Below are 20,799 nucleotides of genomic sequence, written 5' to 3'. Positions count from 1 at the left end.
ATTTGAACTTCTGATACTCACTTGATCAGCTCAGGTCGGCTGTGCCCCATACGTACGCTCGTTGGCTCGGTACGTACCAGGCATACGTACGTAGGTGGCTGGCTCTTCATAGGCCCACGTCTGTTGGCGATGCAACCTGCCAGCCTGCCAGCTGAGCCCCTTGTTCTCCTGCGACGCACATCGCCCAACCGTCTGCCGCCCAGCCCGCCAGCCCGCCAGCGAACGAACTCGAGTCCGAGCCCGAGCCTGCACCCGTTGATCGCTCGCTCGCTGCTGGTTGCCTGGGTTTGATTGGCCGCTTCGAGCCCAGCATCGAGACCCTGCTTCGGCCGACCTGTCGTTTCAGGCCGGCCAGTGTCACCACCACCACGTGCTCCATTTGTCCATGTCTCGTTTGACAGCCGAGGCGAGTTGTCATCACACAAAAGAGTATTGCAGACTACTATTGACACGGGAAGAATATATCTGTATGGACACCGCAGACGCCATCACATCCCCAGTATGAAGAACAAGACACCGCCCATGGCAAGCCCCAGCAACGACCCAGGAACTGCACCGCCCGCTGGTCCCTCTCCAGCAATCGTTGCCAGGGCCGTCTTTGCCCCCCCAGGCTGCTGCCCCGTGCCCGTGCCTGTGCCATTTCCCGTGCCAGCACCAGCAACCCCGGAGGGCCCATGAGGTGCTGCGGGAGACAAGGCCACGTCCACTGTTTCCGTCGCCGTAGAAACCCCCGTCGACGTGAATGTCACAGGCGTCACCAGCTTCGAAATGATCATCTGCCACGGGTTAGCATTCAAACAACCACGTCGTGGCCTCGGCACCTGCTTACCGTCGTCGTCGACGAGATGGTCGAGCAGTCCGCACCAGACTGGCCTGCCGCACAGCTGGTTATGACCGTTGCTGACGTGCTGAAGAGTGTCGACGTCGAGCGTCGCGTCGTCGTCAGCCGCACTGTTGTCGTTCTCGTTATTGTGCTCCGCGTCGTCAGCATGCCATCCGAGCTGCCCCCTGCCTCAGAGCTCTCCGTGCCCGGCACGGCGTGGTTCTGGGCTATTGGGGGGGCACCCTTGTCCGTCGGCAACGCCGCCGCCCGTGCTGTCGATGACCCCGACGTTGCCACCTCCGCATCCGTGTTGTATAGCGATACGCTGCTATGGCCGAATTCCATCGATGTGGACGCGGCTTGGGACTCGTCCAACCGACTTGATGGTGCCACGTCGTGTGCGTCGGCTGAGGAAATCATCGTCGATGAAGACGGGGGCAACATGTTGGTGCCGCCGTCCTGTGAAGACTGCTCCCGCGAGCCGTCTTCAGAGGACTCGGTTGGTGCTGATGACTCGGCGGTGGAGACGGGACAGACAGTCGTATAAGCCGCAACGACCTCCGTTGAGAGCACCGTTGACTTTGCCGGACAGCTTTCCACTTCTAATCCACACGATGTTACGGTATGGATGTTGGTGCTATAGACCGTAGAGGTGGTCATCAATTCGGGTGAGTTGGTGGGCTCTGTCCCAGACGTCCCAGCTGAGTCTACATCATGCTTGGACTGCGTCACCGCCATCTCGCCAGATTCAACCTGGGTGCTCTCGGAAGGTGGTGAAGAAGCCGGTGATTCCTGGTTGACAGGGCGTTTGACGGGCTTGGCGAGCCAGTACCACCACGGCAGGCTTTTGTTCGGTAAAGTGCCTTTCATAGTTGATGTGGCCCCCGTCGGAGAAGAGGACAGGGCCTTCGATGAAGACGAGGGCCCGCTGGACGCTAAGGCCGAGTGGGAAGCAGCATTCTGTGCAACCGCATTCGACAAAGCAGCGGGTTGTGTTGTTGCCGAGGAACCCGTCTTGACTGAACTCGCGGGTGAGACATTAGGTGTCGAGGACTGGGCCCTGCCCTCAGTAACAGGACAGACCGTGGTGTAGTCGACCACCGTATCCGTGACAAGTACAGTTGAGAGGAGAGGCTTGTTGGCGGGACAGTCCGTCACTTTGGTGTTACAAGATGTCACTGTCGAAAAGACGGTTGTTTTGTACACTGTGCTTGTAGTGAGCTGAACAGAGCTGGCGCTTCCAGTTGCCTGAGAGTCCTGGCTGCTGGCAACGTCGGTCGAGGTCGCGCCGCCTGTGGTCCCGGTCGATGAGGACGAGCCTCCGCTTGGCTGGCTGTTCAGGCTAGGAGCGGTGGCTGTCGAGGTTGTGCCTGCCGCAACCGTCACGCTGCTTGACGAGGACGAGCTTGCGACGAGGCTCCTGGTCTGCGAGGTCTGCGAAGTCTGCGAAGTGGTAGGTGGTGCTGGTTGAGCAGCGCTCAGGGTGTTGAGCACGGATGAGCTGACGATTGACGAGACAGACTGGGGCAGTTGAGCGAGACACTTGACGCTCTTGGACGACCCGCTCTTGTCCGTGTAGTTGTAGTAGGCACACTTGGAGGACGGCTCAATGTCCACGCTCCTCACATAGGCAGTGTAGGGCAGCTTGCTAAAGTCCGTGTTACCACCAGCCCACTGTCTGACCCCCTCAGCCTGTCTGTCTGGGTCACCCGCGACCCAGACGCCGAGGTGGAATCGCGACGGCGTCTGAGGGTACTGGTGATCCGCGTTGTCGCAGTCCCTTCTCGGCAGTGTTCTGACAACCTGTCCGTCGATAGACCACGTCAGGCTCTCAGCGGTCCAGTCTATGCCGTACTTGTGGAGTCCCGCCGTCATCTCGAACTCGGTGAAGACAGATGTCGACCGGTCGTAGTTGGCAGTGATCCCTTTGCCGAAGTAATTCGTCTGCACGTTGGGCTTTGATTGGCGATAGTTATTGCCGCTCCACTCCCAGTCGATCTCGTCGGCCGTGTCCGACATCAGCACCGCTGACGAGATTATGGCAATCCCTGGGGCTGCTTGCATCACCACATCGACGTGGCCATACAGGAAGTAACTTGTTGTCCAGATATACGGTGCATCGGTTCGCCTCTCTATGGGGAAGACGCCGCCATCCTTGCTGTCTACACGAAAGCTGGCGTAATCGGCGATGGTCCAGCCGTTTTTCTTGACGTCTTCAATAGAGGAAAACTTCGTGAAGTCCTGGTGGATGGGTGAGGTGATCCCTGGAATCGGAGCGCATGTCTCTGGCACACGTTAGCAAAACGATCAGTGATGAAATTACCAGGTTTTGGCCCTACCTTTCAACGGGTTGCAATTTGCATTGACCGCGGGTATGCCAATCACGCCAATTGCCGTGATGGCAGTGATGAACCTCATTTTCAATCACTCTGATAAAAGTTATCCAGGAGGTCTGAATGAGTATCTTGTGTCGAAGATGGTGAGCGATTCAGGAAGACACGGTGATCGATCTGAAGGTGGATTCTTGAGTGGCTGCACATGGGCAAAGAGGCGTCGCCGAGTCTTGCGGACAAAGAAGCGGATGATGGCTCATCTCAACCACGCCGATGCACGGCACTCAGGTGAAAGGCTGTATGTGGCGATATAATATGAAATTTACTCGGGCCACAAAGGACAGTCGAGGTTGCTTGTTGTCGAGCCCTTACCGTGTTCCCTTTCCGGAAGCGTGCCCGCTGTCTGCCTCGACATCCAGTGCCTTCTTACCCGTTATAATACACGGACCATTTTTCGGATACCATTGTTGATATTGTGGACTTCATAGTGCCTTGGAAGCGGCAAGTGAATCCCGAGGTCATCCCGGGCGAGTCCGTTCTTCGGCAATTTGAGGTGCGTGCAATGGGATTACACACAATCAACCGTTCTACTGAGGCTGACTTGTGACTTATCATCCCAAGGTCGCCAAGAATCGAAAAAATTATAGAGTTGTGCCATTAGACCCATGCACCGAGTTTCAAAATAATACACCGAGCTGTGTGGAGTCAAGGCTTCCAAGGCTGCCATGTCATTGCTCTGCATCGAACGTAGCTAGAGGGGCGCAATTGGCCAATTGGCCCCTGCCAGTGGGGCCACTTTTGTGTAAGTGATGGGCAGTTGCCGCCTACACTGGCAAAGTCTGTCAGCAATATTGGATTCCCTGAGATCAGAACAAACGACAAGCATATTTGGAGTTGCAGTCTGCAGAGGCAAGAATACGACAGATGAGAAATCGCTCCGCTGGAAACAGGGCGTTGATGGCGACAACGGCGTGTTGGCTCGTGATCAGGTCGTGCTTGGGTTTGGCTACCGGGACTGGCTCAGAAAAAGGTCGAAACAATCATGCAGGCGAGTCAACATTGGAAACCAGAAGACATCCTGCTAATTGATGGCCGTTTTTGAGAAAGGCAGAGATCGGAGTGGGCGCCTAGCAGAGGGGGCGCGACCAACAATTGCGACCAACAACTGCGACCAACCGGCCCGGCCGCGCTCACTAAAAATAGCAGATGTGACTGACGGTCAGGGAATATCAAGTACCCAGGTTACCAACAGTCAACCAACACAAACGAGTGCGGCGCTTAGGAAACTGGCTGCATGTTGCAGACAATAAATTGAGAGCGCCAAAACAACACAAAGGAACCCTCGCTGGCACTGCACGTTGCGAATTGAGAGTCCTGAAGTCAGACTTGCAAACCCCGGCCTTGAAGCTGAACTATTAACCGCTTGAGGGACCGTCAACATTCGGATACGGATATGGACAAATACTCACACAAGAGCATCCTTTCGCTCCCCGACGAGCTCCTCGTCGAGATCTTCAGCGCAGTCAAGACCCACAACCCGAACAATAAGGCACAGCACGCATCTTTTGCCAGCTCATCAGCAGACATCGCCAATGTGAGACTGGTGTGCAGACGGTTCGAGGCCTGCAGCTCCCACCTGCTAGTGCACTACATCAAGGTCGACGGGATCAACTCCGAGTCCCTCGACAAGCTGGAAGCCATTTCCATGCATCCAGTGATTCGCAATGGGGTGCACATTGTCAGGCTTGTCACTCAATTTTACAGTTCCGTCTACGCAAATGACATCCGCCGGTTCGCCTGTCATGCAGTGAGCCGAGTGTTTGGCCAAGCCCTGCGCTTCAAGCAGGACCTCGAAGCTGCTGAAGACGAGGAAGCGGATGCAGAAGGGGCCATGGAGAGGCGAGAAGAGGCTGCGGTGGCGCTGGCAAAGGTCAAGGCCATCCTCAAGACGTGGGGTCGAGTCAGCCTCGAGGGGATAGAGCACGCCACCGGGCCCTGGAGCATCGACCCGGAAAAGTCCAGCCAGGATTGTATGGCACTGTGTCGCAGGAACTCTGGGGAGGACGAGAACGATGAGGCTGCACGACACCTTCAGCTCTTGCACGTTGCCCATCAGCTCTACCGGCTGCGTTATCAAGACCAGGAACGACTTCGACAAGGTGATACGTTTACCCGGAGATTTTCAGCTGCCATGGCTCGGATGCCAAAGGCCAAGGGGATCGAGTTCCACGACTTCGGGGTGCAGCAGTCGCGTACCAGCTTTCAAGAAGAACCCGAGGACAACCAAAGCAGGGTTCGCTTCGCCGGGACCGACGAATATGCTGGCCTCATGGACATTGACTCACTTGTACTTCCCGTGTCTTGGGGCGAGGCGCTAGACCGGTCACTCGGCGATCCTCCAGTCGAAGTCCTCTTCGGGATTCCCACTGCGATAGACAAAGCCGGGGCCCGACTTGACAGGATATCGGTGCAGACCAGCACAAATGCAGAGCAGTATTATCCGTTATTCAACAAGGTCGAGATGAGCAAGTTCGTCGAGCTGCGAACGGCAATCAACAGGATGAGCCTGAGGAGCTTCATATTCTTGCACCAGGACGAGATGAAGCCGCGCGCCCGGCAGAGCGCGTCCTCGGAGGAGACAGGCGCTTTCTACAGCTTCATCTCGGCCGTGACGAACAGCAATGGCCTGGAAAGATTCTGGCTGCGCCTTGACGGCGGCTGGTCTGACGGCGGGCTCGATGCCGACCGCCCGTCGGGTATTGGGCCACTCCTGCTTCGTGGGGCTGAGTCACCAGAGCGGTGGGGACAGGCGGGTTGGGGGAACCTCCGCGACATGCACCTGTCCAACGTGGCGCTGCACCTGTCGGACCTGTCGCGCCTGGGTGCACAGCTCAAGGAGTCCGGGGCGAGGCTCGAGTTCCTCACGGTGCAGCGAGCCCGTCTGCTCAGCGGCACGTGGTCCCTGGCCCTCGAAGTGCTCCGGGGTGTGGAGGTTGAGTATGAGAAGCAACTAGTTGAGCCGAGCGGGGCGGAATGCGAGGACCTGGCGAGGGCGAGTGGTGGGCGATATGACACTGTGTTTGGAAGTGACAAGACGAGAAGCATGGCTGACGACTTTATCAACGGAAAGACGGAGAACAACCCCCTCCATGAGAGTGACGCTGTTGAGGATCTCTCTTCGGTCGATGGCGAGGACGTCGTCGTGGAGGTCACCGTCGGGGGTGAGGGTGAAGATTTTCCGTACGCCGGGGGAATTGAGAATGAGGCAGCGTCGCACATCACATGGCAGATGGCCGTTTGACTTTGGTTCGATGTCGATGGGGGGGGGCGCTTGAGTTGTGTGTAGATGCATGCTAGGACACGCATACATTCCGTGATGTAGCCTCACATTTGCAGGTCCGTATGTTTCCGACTGCTACAGTAGAGGTCCAACAGTCGGATAGACTTCCACTGAGCCCGTGACTCGGTTTCAGTGTTGACACACTGGCACACTGGCACACTGGCACACTGGCACACTGGCACACTGGCACACTGGCACACTGGCACACTGGCACACTGGCACACTGGCGTGCTGTGCTGTCTGCTGCCACGCAGCGGCAAGGCGGACCGGACTGGCGGGGGGAAGTGGATGGCGAGCGTCAAGTCGGCCTCGTGGGCGTGGCCAGAAGTACTCCGTATCAGCGGAGAATTCTTGAGAACAAGGAGAACGTCTCAAGGGCCCTGCGCACCTGGGCAGTTACCACATGCGGCTCTAGCCCGCCCCTGCCCTGTCTCAGATGCCCCGCCCTGCGCCCCAGGTGCCTGGGGGCCATCCCTGCCCCACCCCTGCCCCACCCCTGCTAGCGTTGAGGCTCTTGTGCTGCTTATTCTCGCGGGTCGAGTCTGGATGAGTTTATTCTCACCACAACAAGCGCCGTGCCCCCGCCGTGCCCCCCCGCCCTTGCAAGATGGCAACCGTCTCGTGCGTCTCGTGGGCCCCTTCACCGTCTCATGTCGGCCCGAGGTCGCCTATCTAGCAAGCAGTCTGGGCACCAGCAGTCTGGGCACCAGCAGTCTGGGCACCAGCAGTCTGGGCATGGACCATGGGGCGTGGCACCTGGGGCAGTGGGCCACAAACCCTACTGTCGGTCATGGCCAAGCTTCGAGCAAGCTTTGGTCGACCTGGCTGGTGATCACTGATCACTGGTCACGCCGCAGATCTCCCGGCTGGGAATGTGTGGTCCTGTCAGCCTGTGTGTTCGTCACATCTCGCCGGCTGCCGGCTCACTCGTCAACTCACCACTTGCCAGGGCATCCTCGCAGCACATCAGTGGTCGCATCATGTCTCGTCTCGTCCCATCGTGTCTGCATGTCCACATGCCAGCCCATCTGCCAGGCGGCCTGCCCGTCCGACCTACGGACGGCTCTGGCATGGCATGGCATGGCACCCGCCTCAGGGGCGCCGTCTCACCGTCTCACCATCCTTGCCAGCCATCAATGCCATGGGCGAGTATGATCGGCATTGAAGGGGAACATGTCGCCTGGTGATTCAAGTGCTCGCCCTACCAACCCTGGCCTCACATCATGTTTTGCACATCACTCGCATCGCTCTCCGTCATCTTGGGTCGCCCTGCCCTCGCCCTGCCCTCGCCTGCCCGTCGTCTATAAAGACCTCGCTACCGGCGCACATGGCATGGCCTTTTCCCTTCGCTCTCACCTCCAGCATCGTCTTCATCAGCTTCGTCTTCTTCGCCATCTTCCATTCTTTAACTGTTCTGTGAACATTTGGTTCCCTACCACATTCTTTGCCCACCACTACTATTTTACATTCACTCTTTTTCTATACGCTCAAACTCCCTTGCTCGGCCAAGGATTGATTGCTCTCATCGACAAGACAACATTGAACCATACCCCCCCTCCAATAATACCAACACCTCCACCATGATGTCCAAGTCTGTCATCGTCGTCGCCGCCCTCGCGGCCTACGCCGAGGCTCGTTTCGGCCAGGAACAGGCTCCTGTCTCCGCCGTGTCGGCCCTCTCCAACTTTGGAAACCCAGGTGACGCGGGAACCCTTGCTGGTGGCATTCCCGGCTCTCTTCTGGCGGCCGCGAACCCTTGTGACAAGGTATGCTCCTGATCTCTGCCCGCCCCCTCCCCCCCCACCAGCTTCCCTCGGTGCTGACCCCATCATCACAGCTCACCCTCGCCGACAAGATTGTCACCCAGCTCGGCACTGACCCCTCCGTCATCGACGCCGCCAAGGGACTTGTAGCTGCCGAGCAGAACTTCAACCCCTTCGTGGTCTCCATCCCCAGTATCTGCTCTGACCCCACCCTCCCTGCCACTGCCGAGCTGCGCGGTGTCGTGCCTCTGATCGACCCGGCCGTCACTGGTTCCGATACCGAGAACGCCAACTCCAAGACGTCCCTGACCACTCCTTTCGACGCCAACGGCCTGTCAGTGGCCGACATCATGGCCGCCCAGGGCTTCTCCAACCTGACTGCCGTCGCTGTTGATGGCACCAAAGCTGCTGCAGGTGGTGGTGGTGGTGGTGCCGCCGGCGGTGCCGCAGCTGGCAATGCTACTGCCGACGCTTCGAATGGAAATGCGAACGCTGGTAATGGCGGCAAGAAGTCCTCCTGCAGCTCCAAGGGCAAAGGCAAAGGCAACCAGGGCTCCAACAACAATGCCGGTGCTAACAACAACAACAACAACAACAACAACAACAACAACAACAACAACAATGCTGGCAATAACAACAACGCTGGCGCCGCCGCCAGCAACAACGGCACAGCTGCCGCTACCGGTGGGCAAACATCGTTGGCTGGGGCCGATTTCGGGAAATGTACACCCACCATGGATTTCCAGTTTGGCCGGGCTGGACGTAAGGCAACCGAAGGCACCTTCTTGCCCAGCGATCCTATTGTCGCTCAGGGACAGCAGGACGCACTCAACCCTAATATCGTAAGCATCAACCTTCTCCTAGCACGGATACCCGCCTTTCATCCTTTTGAACTATTCGCAAATTCGACACTCCTGAACACTGCAGCGGAACTAACACTGAATCGTTTCCCAGATCACGAACCGCATCTGCGACCAACTGACCAACGTCTGTGAGGCCAACCAGGCTGCTAAGGATGCCTGCCAGAGTGCTAAGGCCCAGATACAGAGTCTGGGAACCAAGGACCAAAGCACTGCTGAAGCGTTCAACCAGGCACTGGGCTTCTGATTCTTCTTGTGGGGAGGCGAAACTGAGGTCCTTGGCTATGATATGGAAGTCTTGGCACTGGTCTCCTGCCTGATAGTGTGGTCGTGTCAGTCTGCATCAAGACATTCTAATAAGACTTAGATCTGAACACATCTAATGCTGCTAGCTACTTGAAGTCTGATCCTCTTTATAACTGCCGAGTTCTTCATCTTCACCAAGTCTCCTTCGTGGCGGATTCGTAGCCCGACACTCCAAGTGCGTTGTTGAGGAAGGAGCGGTGCGGCTGGACACGCCCCATTGGACAATCCCAGCAGGAAGCCCACTGTGCACTGAGTACTTGTGGGCCTGGCACTGGAATTCGCCGTCTTTGGACGCAGTTATTTGGTTTGGGGCAGCTATAAGCGTAACACTGTGGGCTCTTTGGAGCTCTCTACCGTTGTAGATGCGGCGGTGACTGGTCCACGCCGAGTTCTCCTTGGGAACTGAGCGGCTGCTCGTCCTCTCTCGATAAGACTCTTGGTATCTTCGGTAGATTGGCGGGATTTCGGAGTGACATTGGCAACTGTGCTTCGAGTTCTCTTCTCATGGGTCGCCGGAATAGGTACAGTAGTGACATGATAACATGGCTTGCCTAGCCAGCGAGCTCTGGCAGGGCAATCATCCTCTTCGCTGGTCCCCGTCGAGATCGACACGACTCCGTGACGGCCAGCCCTGATCCGTCTGTAATTAACAAGGACACATGCGATGTGTGCCTAGTGAATGTGTGGAATCATCCCAACATGGATTTCCTACTTGGAACTGCACAATTATATTTATATTCTTATCTGCCTAAGCCCTCAGCTAGACGGCAAAACCGCCACTGGCCAACTGCCGAGGCTCACCAGCCGCATCGAAAGTGCCGTTAGGCAGCCTCCTGATGGCTTGCGCGGTGGATGACCCGGGCGCTACCCACTGAATGTGATGACCGAGGCCGGCCATGAACGCGGTGGTTGAATTGTCGTAGGCGTACTCGAAAGAACTGACGTCAGGGCTGAGCTGGTCGTGCAGGCGAGGAGCGGCAAGGGCCTCGGCAGCGCTCATGTTGCGGTCAAGTGCATTGTGGATGATCTGAGCCGTAGCGGAGATGATGCGAGAGCCGCCGGCAGACCCGCTGATGAAGAAGAGCCCGCCCCCCGGGTACTCGACAATAGTTGGCGAGATGGAGGATAAGGGCCGCTTGCCGGGCCTGATGAAGTTGGCCTCGCTGGGCTGATAACCGAACGCGTTCGTGGAGTTTGGGGTAGAAAAGTCGTTCATCTCATTCTAATAAATGTGACGTTAGGCCTGCTAAATCAAAAACATCAAAGAGAGGGGACCCGTGACAGATGAAAAGAGGTGCTTACGTTCATGATAACCCCAGTCTCAGGAACCATGACGCGTGAGCCGAAGATGGTGTTGATGGTCGTGGTGATGGAGACGGTCAAGCCAGTCCGGTCTGCGGCGGCAATGTGTGAAGTTCCATTATCCGACAGGATTTCGATATTCGAGGGGTTGTAGTAGGAAGAGTTGTACGTCTTGGTGTCAGATATCTTGGAACGAATCTCTGCAGCCGTCTCCTCGGAGAGCATATTGGCTGTGTATTTGGTCATGTTAGCCACGAAGGAAGGGTCTCCGAGATTCACCCGCAGGCCATATGACCACCTGAGGGCCTCGTCCAGGCGGTGGGTGGTGAGGTTGATCTGGGCAGGGTCGTCAAAGCCGTCAAAGCCGTTGATGATATTCAGGATGGACAGGGCCACCTCGCCACCCGAGGGGGCGCTACAGGAAGCTAGGTGGTGACGTTAGTCGTGGTGCGGATCCCAAAGTGCTGCATTCTGGAACATTGCAAGTGATACTTACTTGCCTTGTAGCCGCGGTAGTTGATATCGACCGCGTCGCGGATGGCCACGGTATAGTTAGCAAGGTCGTCCAAAGTCATGGTGCCGCCCGAAGCCCGGAGGGCCTGGATAGTTGCGTTGGCGATGGCGCCCTCATAGAAGGCCGACGCGCCTTGATTGGAGATGGTCTCCAGTGTGGCAGCATACCGCTTGCGGGTCATGGTCTGGCCGAGCTGGACGATGGTACCGTTTGGGGCGAAGTCGATGGCCCACGAAGGGTCGCGGACGAGGAACTCGGGGTTCTGCACACCGGCGATGTACTTGACCGTATCCGCCGTGACTTGGAAGCCGTTGCGGGCAACGTCGATGGCAGGCTGCATGACGGTTTTCCACGGGAGACTGCCGTACTTGTTGTGGATATACTCAAGCCCGCGTAGCTCGCCGGGGACGCCACTGCGGCAGGTCAGGCCTCAACTCAGTTGCTCGCTCCAGACGCCCCAGGGTGCACATGTACTCACGCTGCGAGACCGCCATATAGGCTCAAGTCGGTCTTGTTGACATACATGGTCTCGTAGTAAGAGGCGGCAGCAGTCTCTCTAAAGTCGACACACTCGTAGGTTCCATTTGGGCTCTTGACGAGGGCAAAGCCACCTCCGCCGATATCAGAATGATACATTCCGATCACGCCGACACAGAACGTGGTCCCTACCATAGCATCAATGGCATTCCCACCCTGCCGGAGCAGCTTGACGCCAATGTCGCTGCAGACCGCGCTCTCAGAGGCGACGGCACCGAGCTTAGCGTCGGTGGAGTTGGACTCGGGGTATGTCGTGGGAGAGCCCAGTGTGAGCTGGGACAGGCCGAGGCCCAGGCCCAGCATCAGCTGTCCTGCCCGAGTGAAGCGTCCGGTAGACATGGCAGCGAGTGTCGACGTGAATGCTCGAGTGTCACAATCACAGGCTATGGGAACCGCGAGAGAGGGCTGGCCGGAGCACAAGGGCTGAAGGGTAAAGAATCAAGTAGTAGTAGTACTACTACGACTCCGCCGTACTACTACCACAGCAGTCGGTCTCGTGCGATCCATCCTCCCCTGCATCTCGCCATCGTGGACGTGGGCCGGTCCGGACAGACATGGATCTTGCATTCCTGAAGTCGTGGCAGTACTGTCAGACTGTGTAATAAACTGGGGCCCCGAAATGAGACATGGCAGTTTGCTGATGAGTCCTGACTCCGACCACGGTGCCTATCTGTTGCGTGATATGTTGTCACTTCCGCAGACAAGGTACTTGGGCCTACTAGTAAAGCTTATCTGTGGGTGTGTGCGGAGTACAGAGTACAGTGGAGACCATGTGCGGGTATTCATTCCAAGGCCCCCGCATCTTTGCCAGGAACCGGCAAACGCATGCACGTTTATCTTGGGCCTTTCAAGGAACCTGGCCCGCTCGTCCTACCTGTTCTTGGTCAACACGCAAATGACTTGCCCAAGTACTGGGAGGACGGCGATCTTGCCCAGTACTGCATAGCGTGCTCTCCTTGGCAGGCAGACATGAGTCTGTCCTGCGCTCGCCATCGGGGCCAAGACCGCCGAGTAAGATTATCACTCTGTAATACACGTGTGTGCAAGCAGGGGAGCCGCATTGCTCACTGGGGAAATACCTACCTAGTCTTGTAACACACTTTGCCTTGGCCCGCATGAGCTTGTTGACATCTTCGTTCTACACCTACGGATGGCACATAGGTGATTTGGTACTAGTAGACTAGCAGCCCTTACTTAGAATAACCTTACATTACACATCTTAACTTACTACTTAAAGTTAAGCTTATTATAGAGATTATAGAGACTCGAAAGTTTTAGCATCATGTTTCTTAAAAGGTGTTTCGCACGGGGCTTGCTCTTGTGGTTCGGCATCTCGGCGGCGGCTGCTAATCGCAAAAATCTCTTCATCGACACAGATCTTTTCAGCGACTGCGAGTGAGCAAATCTTCTGCCTGTTCAGTATTTCTTATATTCATGGGGATCAATTTGCGTATTCTGACCTTCAAAGTGATGCATCAGCTATCCTCCTCGCTGCTACGAGTCCAGAGTTGTCACTTATCGGCTTGAACATCAACTACCCCTCTTCTTACTCTGCTCTCGCAGCATCTGCCATCCTCTCGCATTACGGCCACCGTCAGGTCCCCATCGGCGTTCCCAGACCCATCTCGAATGAGACTTTCACAGATACGTGGTCATTCGAACTGGGCGAATTCACGACCAAGGTCGCGTATCACTGGCGCTGCGAGGACTGCGCTGTGCGCTGGGGGCATGTGGACGACGATGCCTGGGATCCAGTGGCGCTTTACCGGAAGCAACTCAGCGAGGCTGCGGATGGTAGCGTCACCATCGCGTCGATAGGGTTCCTCAATAACCTGTCCAGGCTGCTCAACTCATCCGGCGACGCATACTCGGAGCTCACCGGCGCTGAACTAGTCGAGAGAAAAGTAGCACAGCTGGTGATTATGGGAGGCGCCTATCCCAGCGGGCACGAGTTCAACTTCTGGGGCTACGACCCTTTGGCGACAGCACATGTCGTAAATAACTGGAAAGGGCCTGTGGTCTTCTCCGGCTCTGAGCTTGGTGGCAACGTGACGAGCGGCGGCAGCCTGATGGCTCGGGGCCCAGCGAGCGATCCAGTCCGTGCAGCTTATTTCTACTACACGTACAACACCTCGCGTTTCTCGTGGGATCCTCTCACCATGCTCTACGCCATCAACGGCCTTGGAGACCTATTTGAGTTCGGAAATGACAATGGCTACAACTTTGTGCACCCAAACGGCTCCAATGCCTGGGTTGCCGACGAGAATGTCACGAATCAACATTGGCTGAAGCTCAAGGTGGACAATGTCACAGCGGCGAGATATCTGGACGAGATGATGGTCGAAGGTTCTTGGTCTGCTGTCTCCAACACGGACAGATTCACAAGTTCGGGGAAATCCCGAGCTTCCCATTCGGCGAAACTACCAACTCGGCCACGGCAGTACACCCTGCATCATCATCATCAAAGGCTGTGACTGACCTTTGGGTGGCGCCATGAAGCGATGTGACCAATGCTGATAGGAGTATTAATGATTAATGAATGATATGTGGCTAGGGCATGACACTTTGCTCAATAGACGTCTTATTTACCGGTCTCGTTACACTTCGAGCCCTTCCATTCGTATCAGGCAAGAGGCAGACCAATAACTGTGACGATCTGTAGGTACTTACTTTGAAGGTACCAGGAATACGTTGCATGTAGTGGCTGTTGGCTGTTCTTTTCACAAATGCTACTCTCCGTCTTCATTTATTCCCCCTCCCATAGACCTTGAGGCTACCAGAACCACGAGTGCCTGTTGCCGGGTGGGCTGCCACGACCAAAATCTAGCAAAAGGCGCAGCGATCACGCCCGTGGTCCCTCGCAAGCGCTACTCGTGCTTTGTACTCTTCCTGATGCGTCCGGCCGAGGAACCAGGATGGTTCCGTAGAGGTTCTCCCCGTGGCATGAAGACCCAGTAGTGTCTCATTATGTAGCATGACACCAACGAGGCCGGCGACACCTCCCCAGCAAGCCTCGACTCGGTCTTCCCGGCTCTCACCATCGTCTTGATCTAATGGACAGCCTGAGAACAGCAGCTGTTCCCTGGCCCGGTCCTCCTCAGCCGACGGAAGCTCCGCTGGCTCCAAAGGCCCCAGGCCGATTTCCCCAATGTTCGCCAGGCTTTGACCGCTGCGGTGATGGATGATCTTATTCAGTTGGTCCTCAATTGAAACATGTTGCATCTGCCAGGATGTATCGTGATGTCCAGCGCAATCGATGTCAGGACAGACCTGCCAGCCCCCATCCCTTGTCTGGTGAAAAGTGTGGAATGCCCGCAGCGGAAGACTCCAGATTGTGATGGAGTTGAGCGGGCAAGTGGAGTTTGCCATCCTGTGAGAAATGTTGTGGGCACGGCCGGAACAAGAAGTACATTTTTTGCTGATCTTTGGGAATGGGCGGTAGACGGCCGCGAGGTCGAGCTTGCCTAGATAATATGCGGGCTCTTGGATATCGTCTAGGTACTCGAGTATCATCAACTGCAGCTCGGCAGGAAGTGAGTTGCTGATCATCACCATCTGCGCTAAACGCCTGCTGTCGATGGCAAGGTGGTATCGTGCAATCCTGCGAGCATCCATGATGAATTGTCGTGACCGGCGAAGGGCAGCACGTTGTCGAAAATGGAGCTCCCTTGTGTCCTCATCGACAAGTCTGTAGTGGTAGGACCCCATGATAGGGCCGTCTGAGCCGATATCTTGCCACATCAGCATACGCTCGCCATGGGCAGAACTTTGGTAGCCAATCCAGGAAGCATCTGGATGTCTGGGGTACCATGTCGTGTCGCCGCGTGGACGCGTCCAGCGCCGACGAGGTCGTACGCCATTCTCGGGAGTCAGGCGTGCCGGATCCGTGATACTGGCAGCCCTGATATGGTCTTTCCTTCGCTGCTCATGGAAGTCTTTGACCGACTGTCCAGCACCGATGAAATCTTGACAGGTGATACCGTGGTTCCTGGCGCAGAACTTGACCGGATAGCTGGTGAAGACCCATGTGAACAACTCTCGCTTGTCGCTCCTGCTCCATAACTGAGTAAGACATGACAATAGCAGGTCGTCCAGAGCGATGGCAAAATTGCAGCGCAGTGCTATTGGCTTGGCGCTTTTCGACGAATAGGGCAACACGCCTGGCAGTTGGCCATGTTTACTATAAGCTTGGGTGAGGTACAAGGTCATGCGTGCAGCCATCATGTAGCCATGGGGCTCCACCGTGGCAAGCGCGTCGATGACGCCGAGGAAGCTTTCCCAGGCTTCCAGAATTGTTTCGTCCGGCGTTGCTGCGCTGCCTTGATAGCGGCCAAAGTCGCAGATGTGGACATAGAGTCTTTCCAGCAATGCCTCTAGCTGGCTGTTAGACCGCTCGGTTGAGCAGCTGCCATCGTCCAGGGGTTGGTTTCCATCCTGTCCTTTCTCAACGAAGCTGTATATTTCGGTGGCCAATGCCTTGTTCTCTTTCGGCACAGAGCGGAAGGACATCTTCGGAGACGTGGCCATGTTTGTACGAGGGGCAGTCACCAGGGTGCACACCAGGGTGATAGGCCTATGGTGACAAGACCAGACTGGAAAAGAGACCAGATGTGAAGAGCCTTGAAGAAGAGGATGATATATATGGCGTACCTGCCCTGGGGGTAGGTAGTCACTTAAGTACACACATGCAGCCTCGGCACTAGTGGCAGCTGCCTAAACCCGGCCAGGGGTCGGAAATCCACATGCAATCGACGACGAGGAAGCCGGCCAACCTCATCAGTCGTCAAGTGAGGCAGGATGTTCCGTTGGCCGAGCCTCACTTGCCCTGCGCCAATCAGTGAGATTTCACCTGCCGCCTCAGAGAACAACGAAATAACACTGACCTTTCAGGCTTTGGAAGCAACAAAGTCGATCCGGTGCAGGAAATGGGCCTCATCATCGTGGGGCTCAGGAAGGTCCGGCGAATGAGTCAAGACAGCCGAGAATATCTTGCCCATGATTTACTAATATGGGCGCGCTTCAGAAGTGCTTCTGTTTCAAACGTTTCGGCTGGGAGACAGCCCCCATTCTACGTGCCACGCAGTGCAGCTGATGCATAGATGTGTTACTGACGTTGAGTTGTAGACCAGCCCATCTGGCCCAAAATCTGCCCCGGCTGGTCGGCTCATAATAATGGGTATTCCTTCATCCTGGTACGTTGGTTGACCAGGCCTTGGAACGTGGAATTTAGAAACAGAACAGACCTGGGTACAAGCTCTCCCATTTGGTCTGAGCCTCGGATCTGAGGAATTCAGTCGCGTTCAGTGGGACAAAGTCATAATCCGCTCTCCGTTGTACCTCGGTAGGAAACCTCTCGGTCTGATGCAGGTGATCACCTCCAACCTGTTGTGCTTCTGATCCCGTTCCATCAAATGACCAGCCTCCTGGCCTTGTCTGTATGGCACAAGACTAAGGCCACGTGCCCATAGACATACTACTTGTCTCTATACTATTATTAGTATTATATTCTTTTAAACACTAGATCTTAAGCATTTACCACTATAAGGAGGCACTATATATTTTTTATAATTTAGAATTCTTATAGCATTCTAATTAATACTATTTTAATTTTATTTATATATTATAAAGTTAAAGCTATAAATACTTATTATATTATAATTATTATTATTAATATTATATTCTTTCTAAATATTAAGTCTTAAATATTTATTATTATATAAAGCTATTATATATATTCTTAAATATATATTAAATAAAAGTAAAATTATATAATTTTACTTTTATTTATATATATTTAAGAATATATATAATAGCTTTATATAATAATAAATATTTAAGACTTAATATTTAGAAAGAATATAATATTAATAATAATAGTTATAATATAATAAAGGTTATCTTATAGAAGGTTAGTTTATAGAAGGTCATCCTATAAAAGGTTATTCTATAAAAGGTTATCTAAGTTATTTTATAGAAAGTTATTTTATAAAAGGTTATTTTATAGAAGGTTATCCTATAAGAGGTTATCTTATAGGAGGTTATTCTATAGGAGGTTATCCTATAAAAGGTTGTCTTATAGAAGGTTATTCTATAGGAGGTTGTCCTATAGGAGGTTATCCTATAGGAGGTTATCCTATAGGAGGTTATCTTATAGGAGGTTGTCCTATAGGAGGTTGTCCTATAGGAGGTTGTTTAAGTTGTCTTATAGGAGGTTGTCCTATGAGAGGTGATCTCTTGGGGCTTGGGTATACCCTCTATTTTGGTGGGTGTGAATATCCGATCTCTTTATTAAACTTATTTGATAGGTATAGTTACTTGGAAGTAAGGAGGTCCTGGTTATGCTGAGGGATTTGGGTGATACAGGATATGAGAGTACCCTACTAAACCACCTACTCCTTGCCCTTGCCCTTGCCCATGGCCTCCCTGTCCGCCTCCCGCTCGGCAAGCCCCGACAACTCAGGGTTCCGATCGTCCGCGATGCGGTCAAGCTCGATCATCTTCCTCATGGTGTCCAAGAGGGCGCCCGGATTGATCGGCTGCATCTCGCCATCAGGGCCCGGAATCCGGATGCTCTTGGCCGTCTCATTCTTGTCGACCGTTGCCTTCTTGCCCATGACATACTTGTCACCGATGATGACGAGGCCGGACTGTTGCCTAGTCTCGGCAACGTTCAGGCGGTTCCTGTCCGAGACGAAGCCAGGGCCCGATTCCAAGTTGGAGATCGAGATGAAGAAGGTTAGGACACCCTCGCGACCATGGAACGAGTCAACAGTGGCGGCATCTGGCATGCCCTTTAGGCATGCGTGCTTGTCTACCGCACTCTAGACTTTATCCGCGGCCCATTTGTAGGGGTTGATGATGACGATCCCCTTCGGATCAATCTTCATCTCCTGGACCAGCTCGACGATGAACTTGACGGTGACCTTGATCTGCATCGGGTTCGACTTGGACAGGGTCTCGGGCTGCACGATGACCTGTCCGGGGCAGTGCAGGATCACGGGGAGAAGCGTGCCCTCCGGGGACTTCTTGACACCCGGGAAGCTTCCGAGTATAAACTTCTCGAGCTTGCGACCGGGCTCGTGCCGGGCTTCGGAGATGTCACACCGGTCACCGTAGGTCGCACAGCCATTACTCGGTCTCGTCACCCGGGTCGGAGAACGGCAAGCCAAATCCCTCGACAACTGGCGGCTGGCGCAGTATGAACCGCACGAATGTCCGCTTGTCGGGCTGGATCTTGTCCTTGAGCTTCCCGTCCGGCAACGGCTTGGTCCGGTACTTGAGATCGCCGCAGCCACCAGGGATATCGACCATCACCTCGCGGAACTTGAGGATGATTGTCAACGACTCGGATGTCTTGGGCGCCGGGGGGTCGCGACCGTAGTCGACTATCGCAAGCGGTCAGTAATGCAACACAAACATGGGATGACACATTCTCACTCACTATCGAAGCAGACGCCAAAGTCGCTGTTCTCTGTATCCTCTGGCTTCGCGCGAGGGAACTCGATCTTTAGGCCGAGCCATGGGTCAAGAGACGGCTGGTTGGGTGGCTTGAACGATCCAACCTTCACCGCAGGGATGTATCAGCCCCAAGATACAATGACAGGCCATACGATCGTGCAGAGTCACTTACTCTTGAGCTTGCCGCCGACGAAGGAGCTGTCGCCGATTAGGTGGCCATCGGGTCCGCCGACAAGAAGGACTGCTGCTTTGTGCCAGGTGCCGTGCTCCTTGGGGGGTGCCGGTGTGTCTCGGCTCTTGTCTTGGCCCAAGGCCTTGTTACCAGTCTGTGGCTGAGACATGGTGTATGTTGTTGTTGTTGTTGTTGTTGTTGTTGACACGAGAGTCAATTCGGATACCTGTGGCATGTTAGCAAGTGGCCTGCTCGCGTGACGACGTGAAGAACAAACCCAAACCAGTTCCTAAATTAATAGGACCTGGGAAATTGTGAACAGTCCAGAGAACTGCCACAGGGCGGGTATGCCGAAAGGATGTTTGTATCAACCGCAACAACGCTCTCCCTCTTCTCCCTCTCCCCTTTTCCCTCAACGAGGACAAAAGGCGAACAACCAAGCGCGCAAGATCACCAACGACCCAATCCAAGTTCCACCCCGAAGGGCTTCACAAGAAAAATTGCGAATAGCCCAGAAGGCTACCGCAAGGGAAGGAGGTTCACCGACGAGCATAGAAGTTCTCCAGTTGACCAACGTCGCTCCACCCCTACCTAAAGTACAAATCATGATAGACCCGAAGTCTATCTCAGCATAAACGACCTGAGCACCAATGGTTGACGATGACTAGTATCGTATCACAGAAGAGTAGATCGAGTCGCGGTTGTAGAAGGAAGAAGGAAAGGAAACAAAAACAAGCAGGGCACGCGACAAAAGTGTAGGCCAAGCAAACTCTCTTATCGCGCTTATCAGTAAATCAGCCCTACTTGCAGCTTGCTAGGTCGCAGCAGTCGAGCTCTCTGAGACTGTCTAGGTAATGTGGGAGTGCTGGGGCTTGATATTAGAGACGGAGCCCATGTAAATACTTTATGTCGTCCTCGAGCTTCAGGTGACCGCCAGCTCTGGCGTACACCTGTTCTCTACTCGCTAGAGGCAGTGAACTCGAGTTTCTCTAGGCTATATAGGTGCATGAGTAATGTGTGGCATCTGCGATGGTGTTTCTCGAGGTCTGTCTCATCGCCTAGCCATACCTTGCCAATTCGAGATCTTGTTTTTCTCTCAGTCCTGACAAAGTGACTTGGGAGTCTGCCCCTCCTAAACACAGCTCTCAAGCCCCTGCAGGCCCACAATTGAGTCCGCCCCTCCGCTTGATAGCTATCGACTTCAACTAAGTAAGTAGGTAGACACTGGGGTCCCGCTTCCAATAAGCAGCTCCGCGGGCAACAGTACCAGTACAATCTAAGTACCCACGGGAGGACGTCCCAATCACATATATAAAATCTTTAATAACTTGTGCTGACAAAAGACTGGACCAAGGTGGGACACGTGGAGAGCAACATGCAGTATAGGAGCC

General features: G+C 54.7%; 7 protein-coding genes across 7 annotated transcripts; 3 read left to right on the top strand and 4 right to left on the bottom strand.

Moving 5' to 3' along the window:
* Nucleotides 1-34: 34 nt before the first annotated feature.
* KVR01_009048 (uncharacterized protein) lies at nt 35-6,910 on the bottom strand. The gene is made up of 3 exons (XM_044782063.1): nt 3,163-6,910; nt 830-3,108; nt 35-776 (listed from the first exon to the last, which is right to left on the bottom strand). The coding sequence occupies exons 1-3, from the start codon at nt 3,239-3,241 to the stop codon at nt 489-491; spliced, it is 2,646 nt and encodes an 881-aa protein (XP_044641550.1). The 5' UTR covers nt 3,242-6,910; the 3' UTR covers nt 35-488.
* On the top strand, nt 4,610-6,457 carry KVR01_008964 (uncharacterized protein; the record flags this gene model as incomplete). Its single annotated transcript, XM_044781374.1, has 1 exon — nt 4,610-6,457. The coding sequence occupies one exon, from the start codon at nt 4,610-4,612 to the stop codon at nt 6,455-6,457; it is 1,848 nt and encodes a 615-aa protein (XP_044641466.1).
* A 264-nt stretch (nt 6,911-7,174) lies between the features above and the next one.
* On the top strand, nt 7,175-9,527 carry KVR01_009241 (uncharacterized protein). Its single transcript, XM_044792283.1, has 3 exons — nt 7,175-8,262; nt 8,334-9,101; nt 9,214-9,527. Exons 1-3 carry the CDS (start codon nt 8,077-8,079, stop codon nt 9,364-9,366), a joined length of 1,107 nt encoding a protein of 368 aa, XP_044641743.1. The 5' UTR covers nt 7,175-8,076; the 3' UTR covers nt 9,367-9,527.
* Nucleotides 9,528-10,185: 658 nt separating this feature from the next.
* KVR01_009313 (uncharacterized protein) lies at nt 10,186-12,430 on the bottom strand (the record flags this gene model as incomplete). The annotated part of the gene is made up of 4 exons (XM_044793055.1): nt 11,720-12,430; nt 11,224-11,654; nt 10,728-11,152; nt 10,186-10,647 (listed from the first exon to the last, which is right to left on the bottom strand). Exons 1-4 carry the CDS (start codon nt 12,115-12,117, stop codon nt 10,186-10,188), a joined length of 1,716 nt encoding a protein of 571 aa, XP_044641815.1. The 5' UTR covers nt 12,118-12,430.
* Nucleotides 12,431-13,060: 630 nt separating this feature from the next.
* On the top strand, nt 13,061-14,441 carry KVR01_009252 (uncharacterized protein; the record flags this gene model as incomplete). Its single annotated transcript, XM_044788530.1, has 2 exons — nt 13,061-13,173; nt 13,247-14,441. 2 exons carry the CDS (start codon nt 13,061-13,063, stop codon nt 14,250-14,252), a joined length of 1,119 nt encoding a protein of 372 aa, XP_044641754.1. The 3' UTR covers nt 14,253-14,441.
* A 38-nt stretch (nt 14,442-14,479) lies between these two features.
* On the bottom strand, nt 14,480-16,367 carry KVR01_009322 (uncharacterized protein). Its single transcript, XM_044792976.1, has one exon. The coding sequence runs from the start codon at nt 16,303-16,305 to the stop codon at nt 14,602-14,604; it is 1,704 nt and encodes a 567-aa protein (XP_044641824.1). The 5' UTR covers nt 16,306-16,367; the 3' UTR covers nt 14,480-14,601.
* A 1,800-nt stretch (nt 16,368-18,167) lies between these two features.
* On the bottom strand, nt 18,168-19,577 carry KVR01_009191 (uncharacterized protein; the record flags this gene model as incomplete). Its single annotated transcript, XM_044792032.1, has 5 exons — nt 18,168-18,569; nt 18,606-18,865; nt 18,924-19,163; nt 19,220-19,258; nt 19,409-19,577. The coding sequence occupies 5 exons, from the start codon at nt 19,575-19,577 to the stop codon at nt 18,168-18,170; spliced, it is 1,110 nt and encodes a 369-aa protein (XP_044641693.1).
* Nucleotides 19,578-20,799: the final 1,222 nt, after the last annotated feature.

This window comes from Diaporthe batatas, assembly GCF_019321695.1.
Source record: "Diaporthe batatas strain CRI 302-4 chromosome Unknown Contig00011, whole genome shotgun sequence".
Lineage (NCBI taxonomy): Eukaryota > Fungi > Ascomycota > Sordariomycetes > Diaporthales > Diaporthaceae > Diaporthe > Diaporthe batatas.
This window is presented reverse-complemented; position numbering and strand designations above follow the sequence as displayed.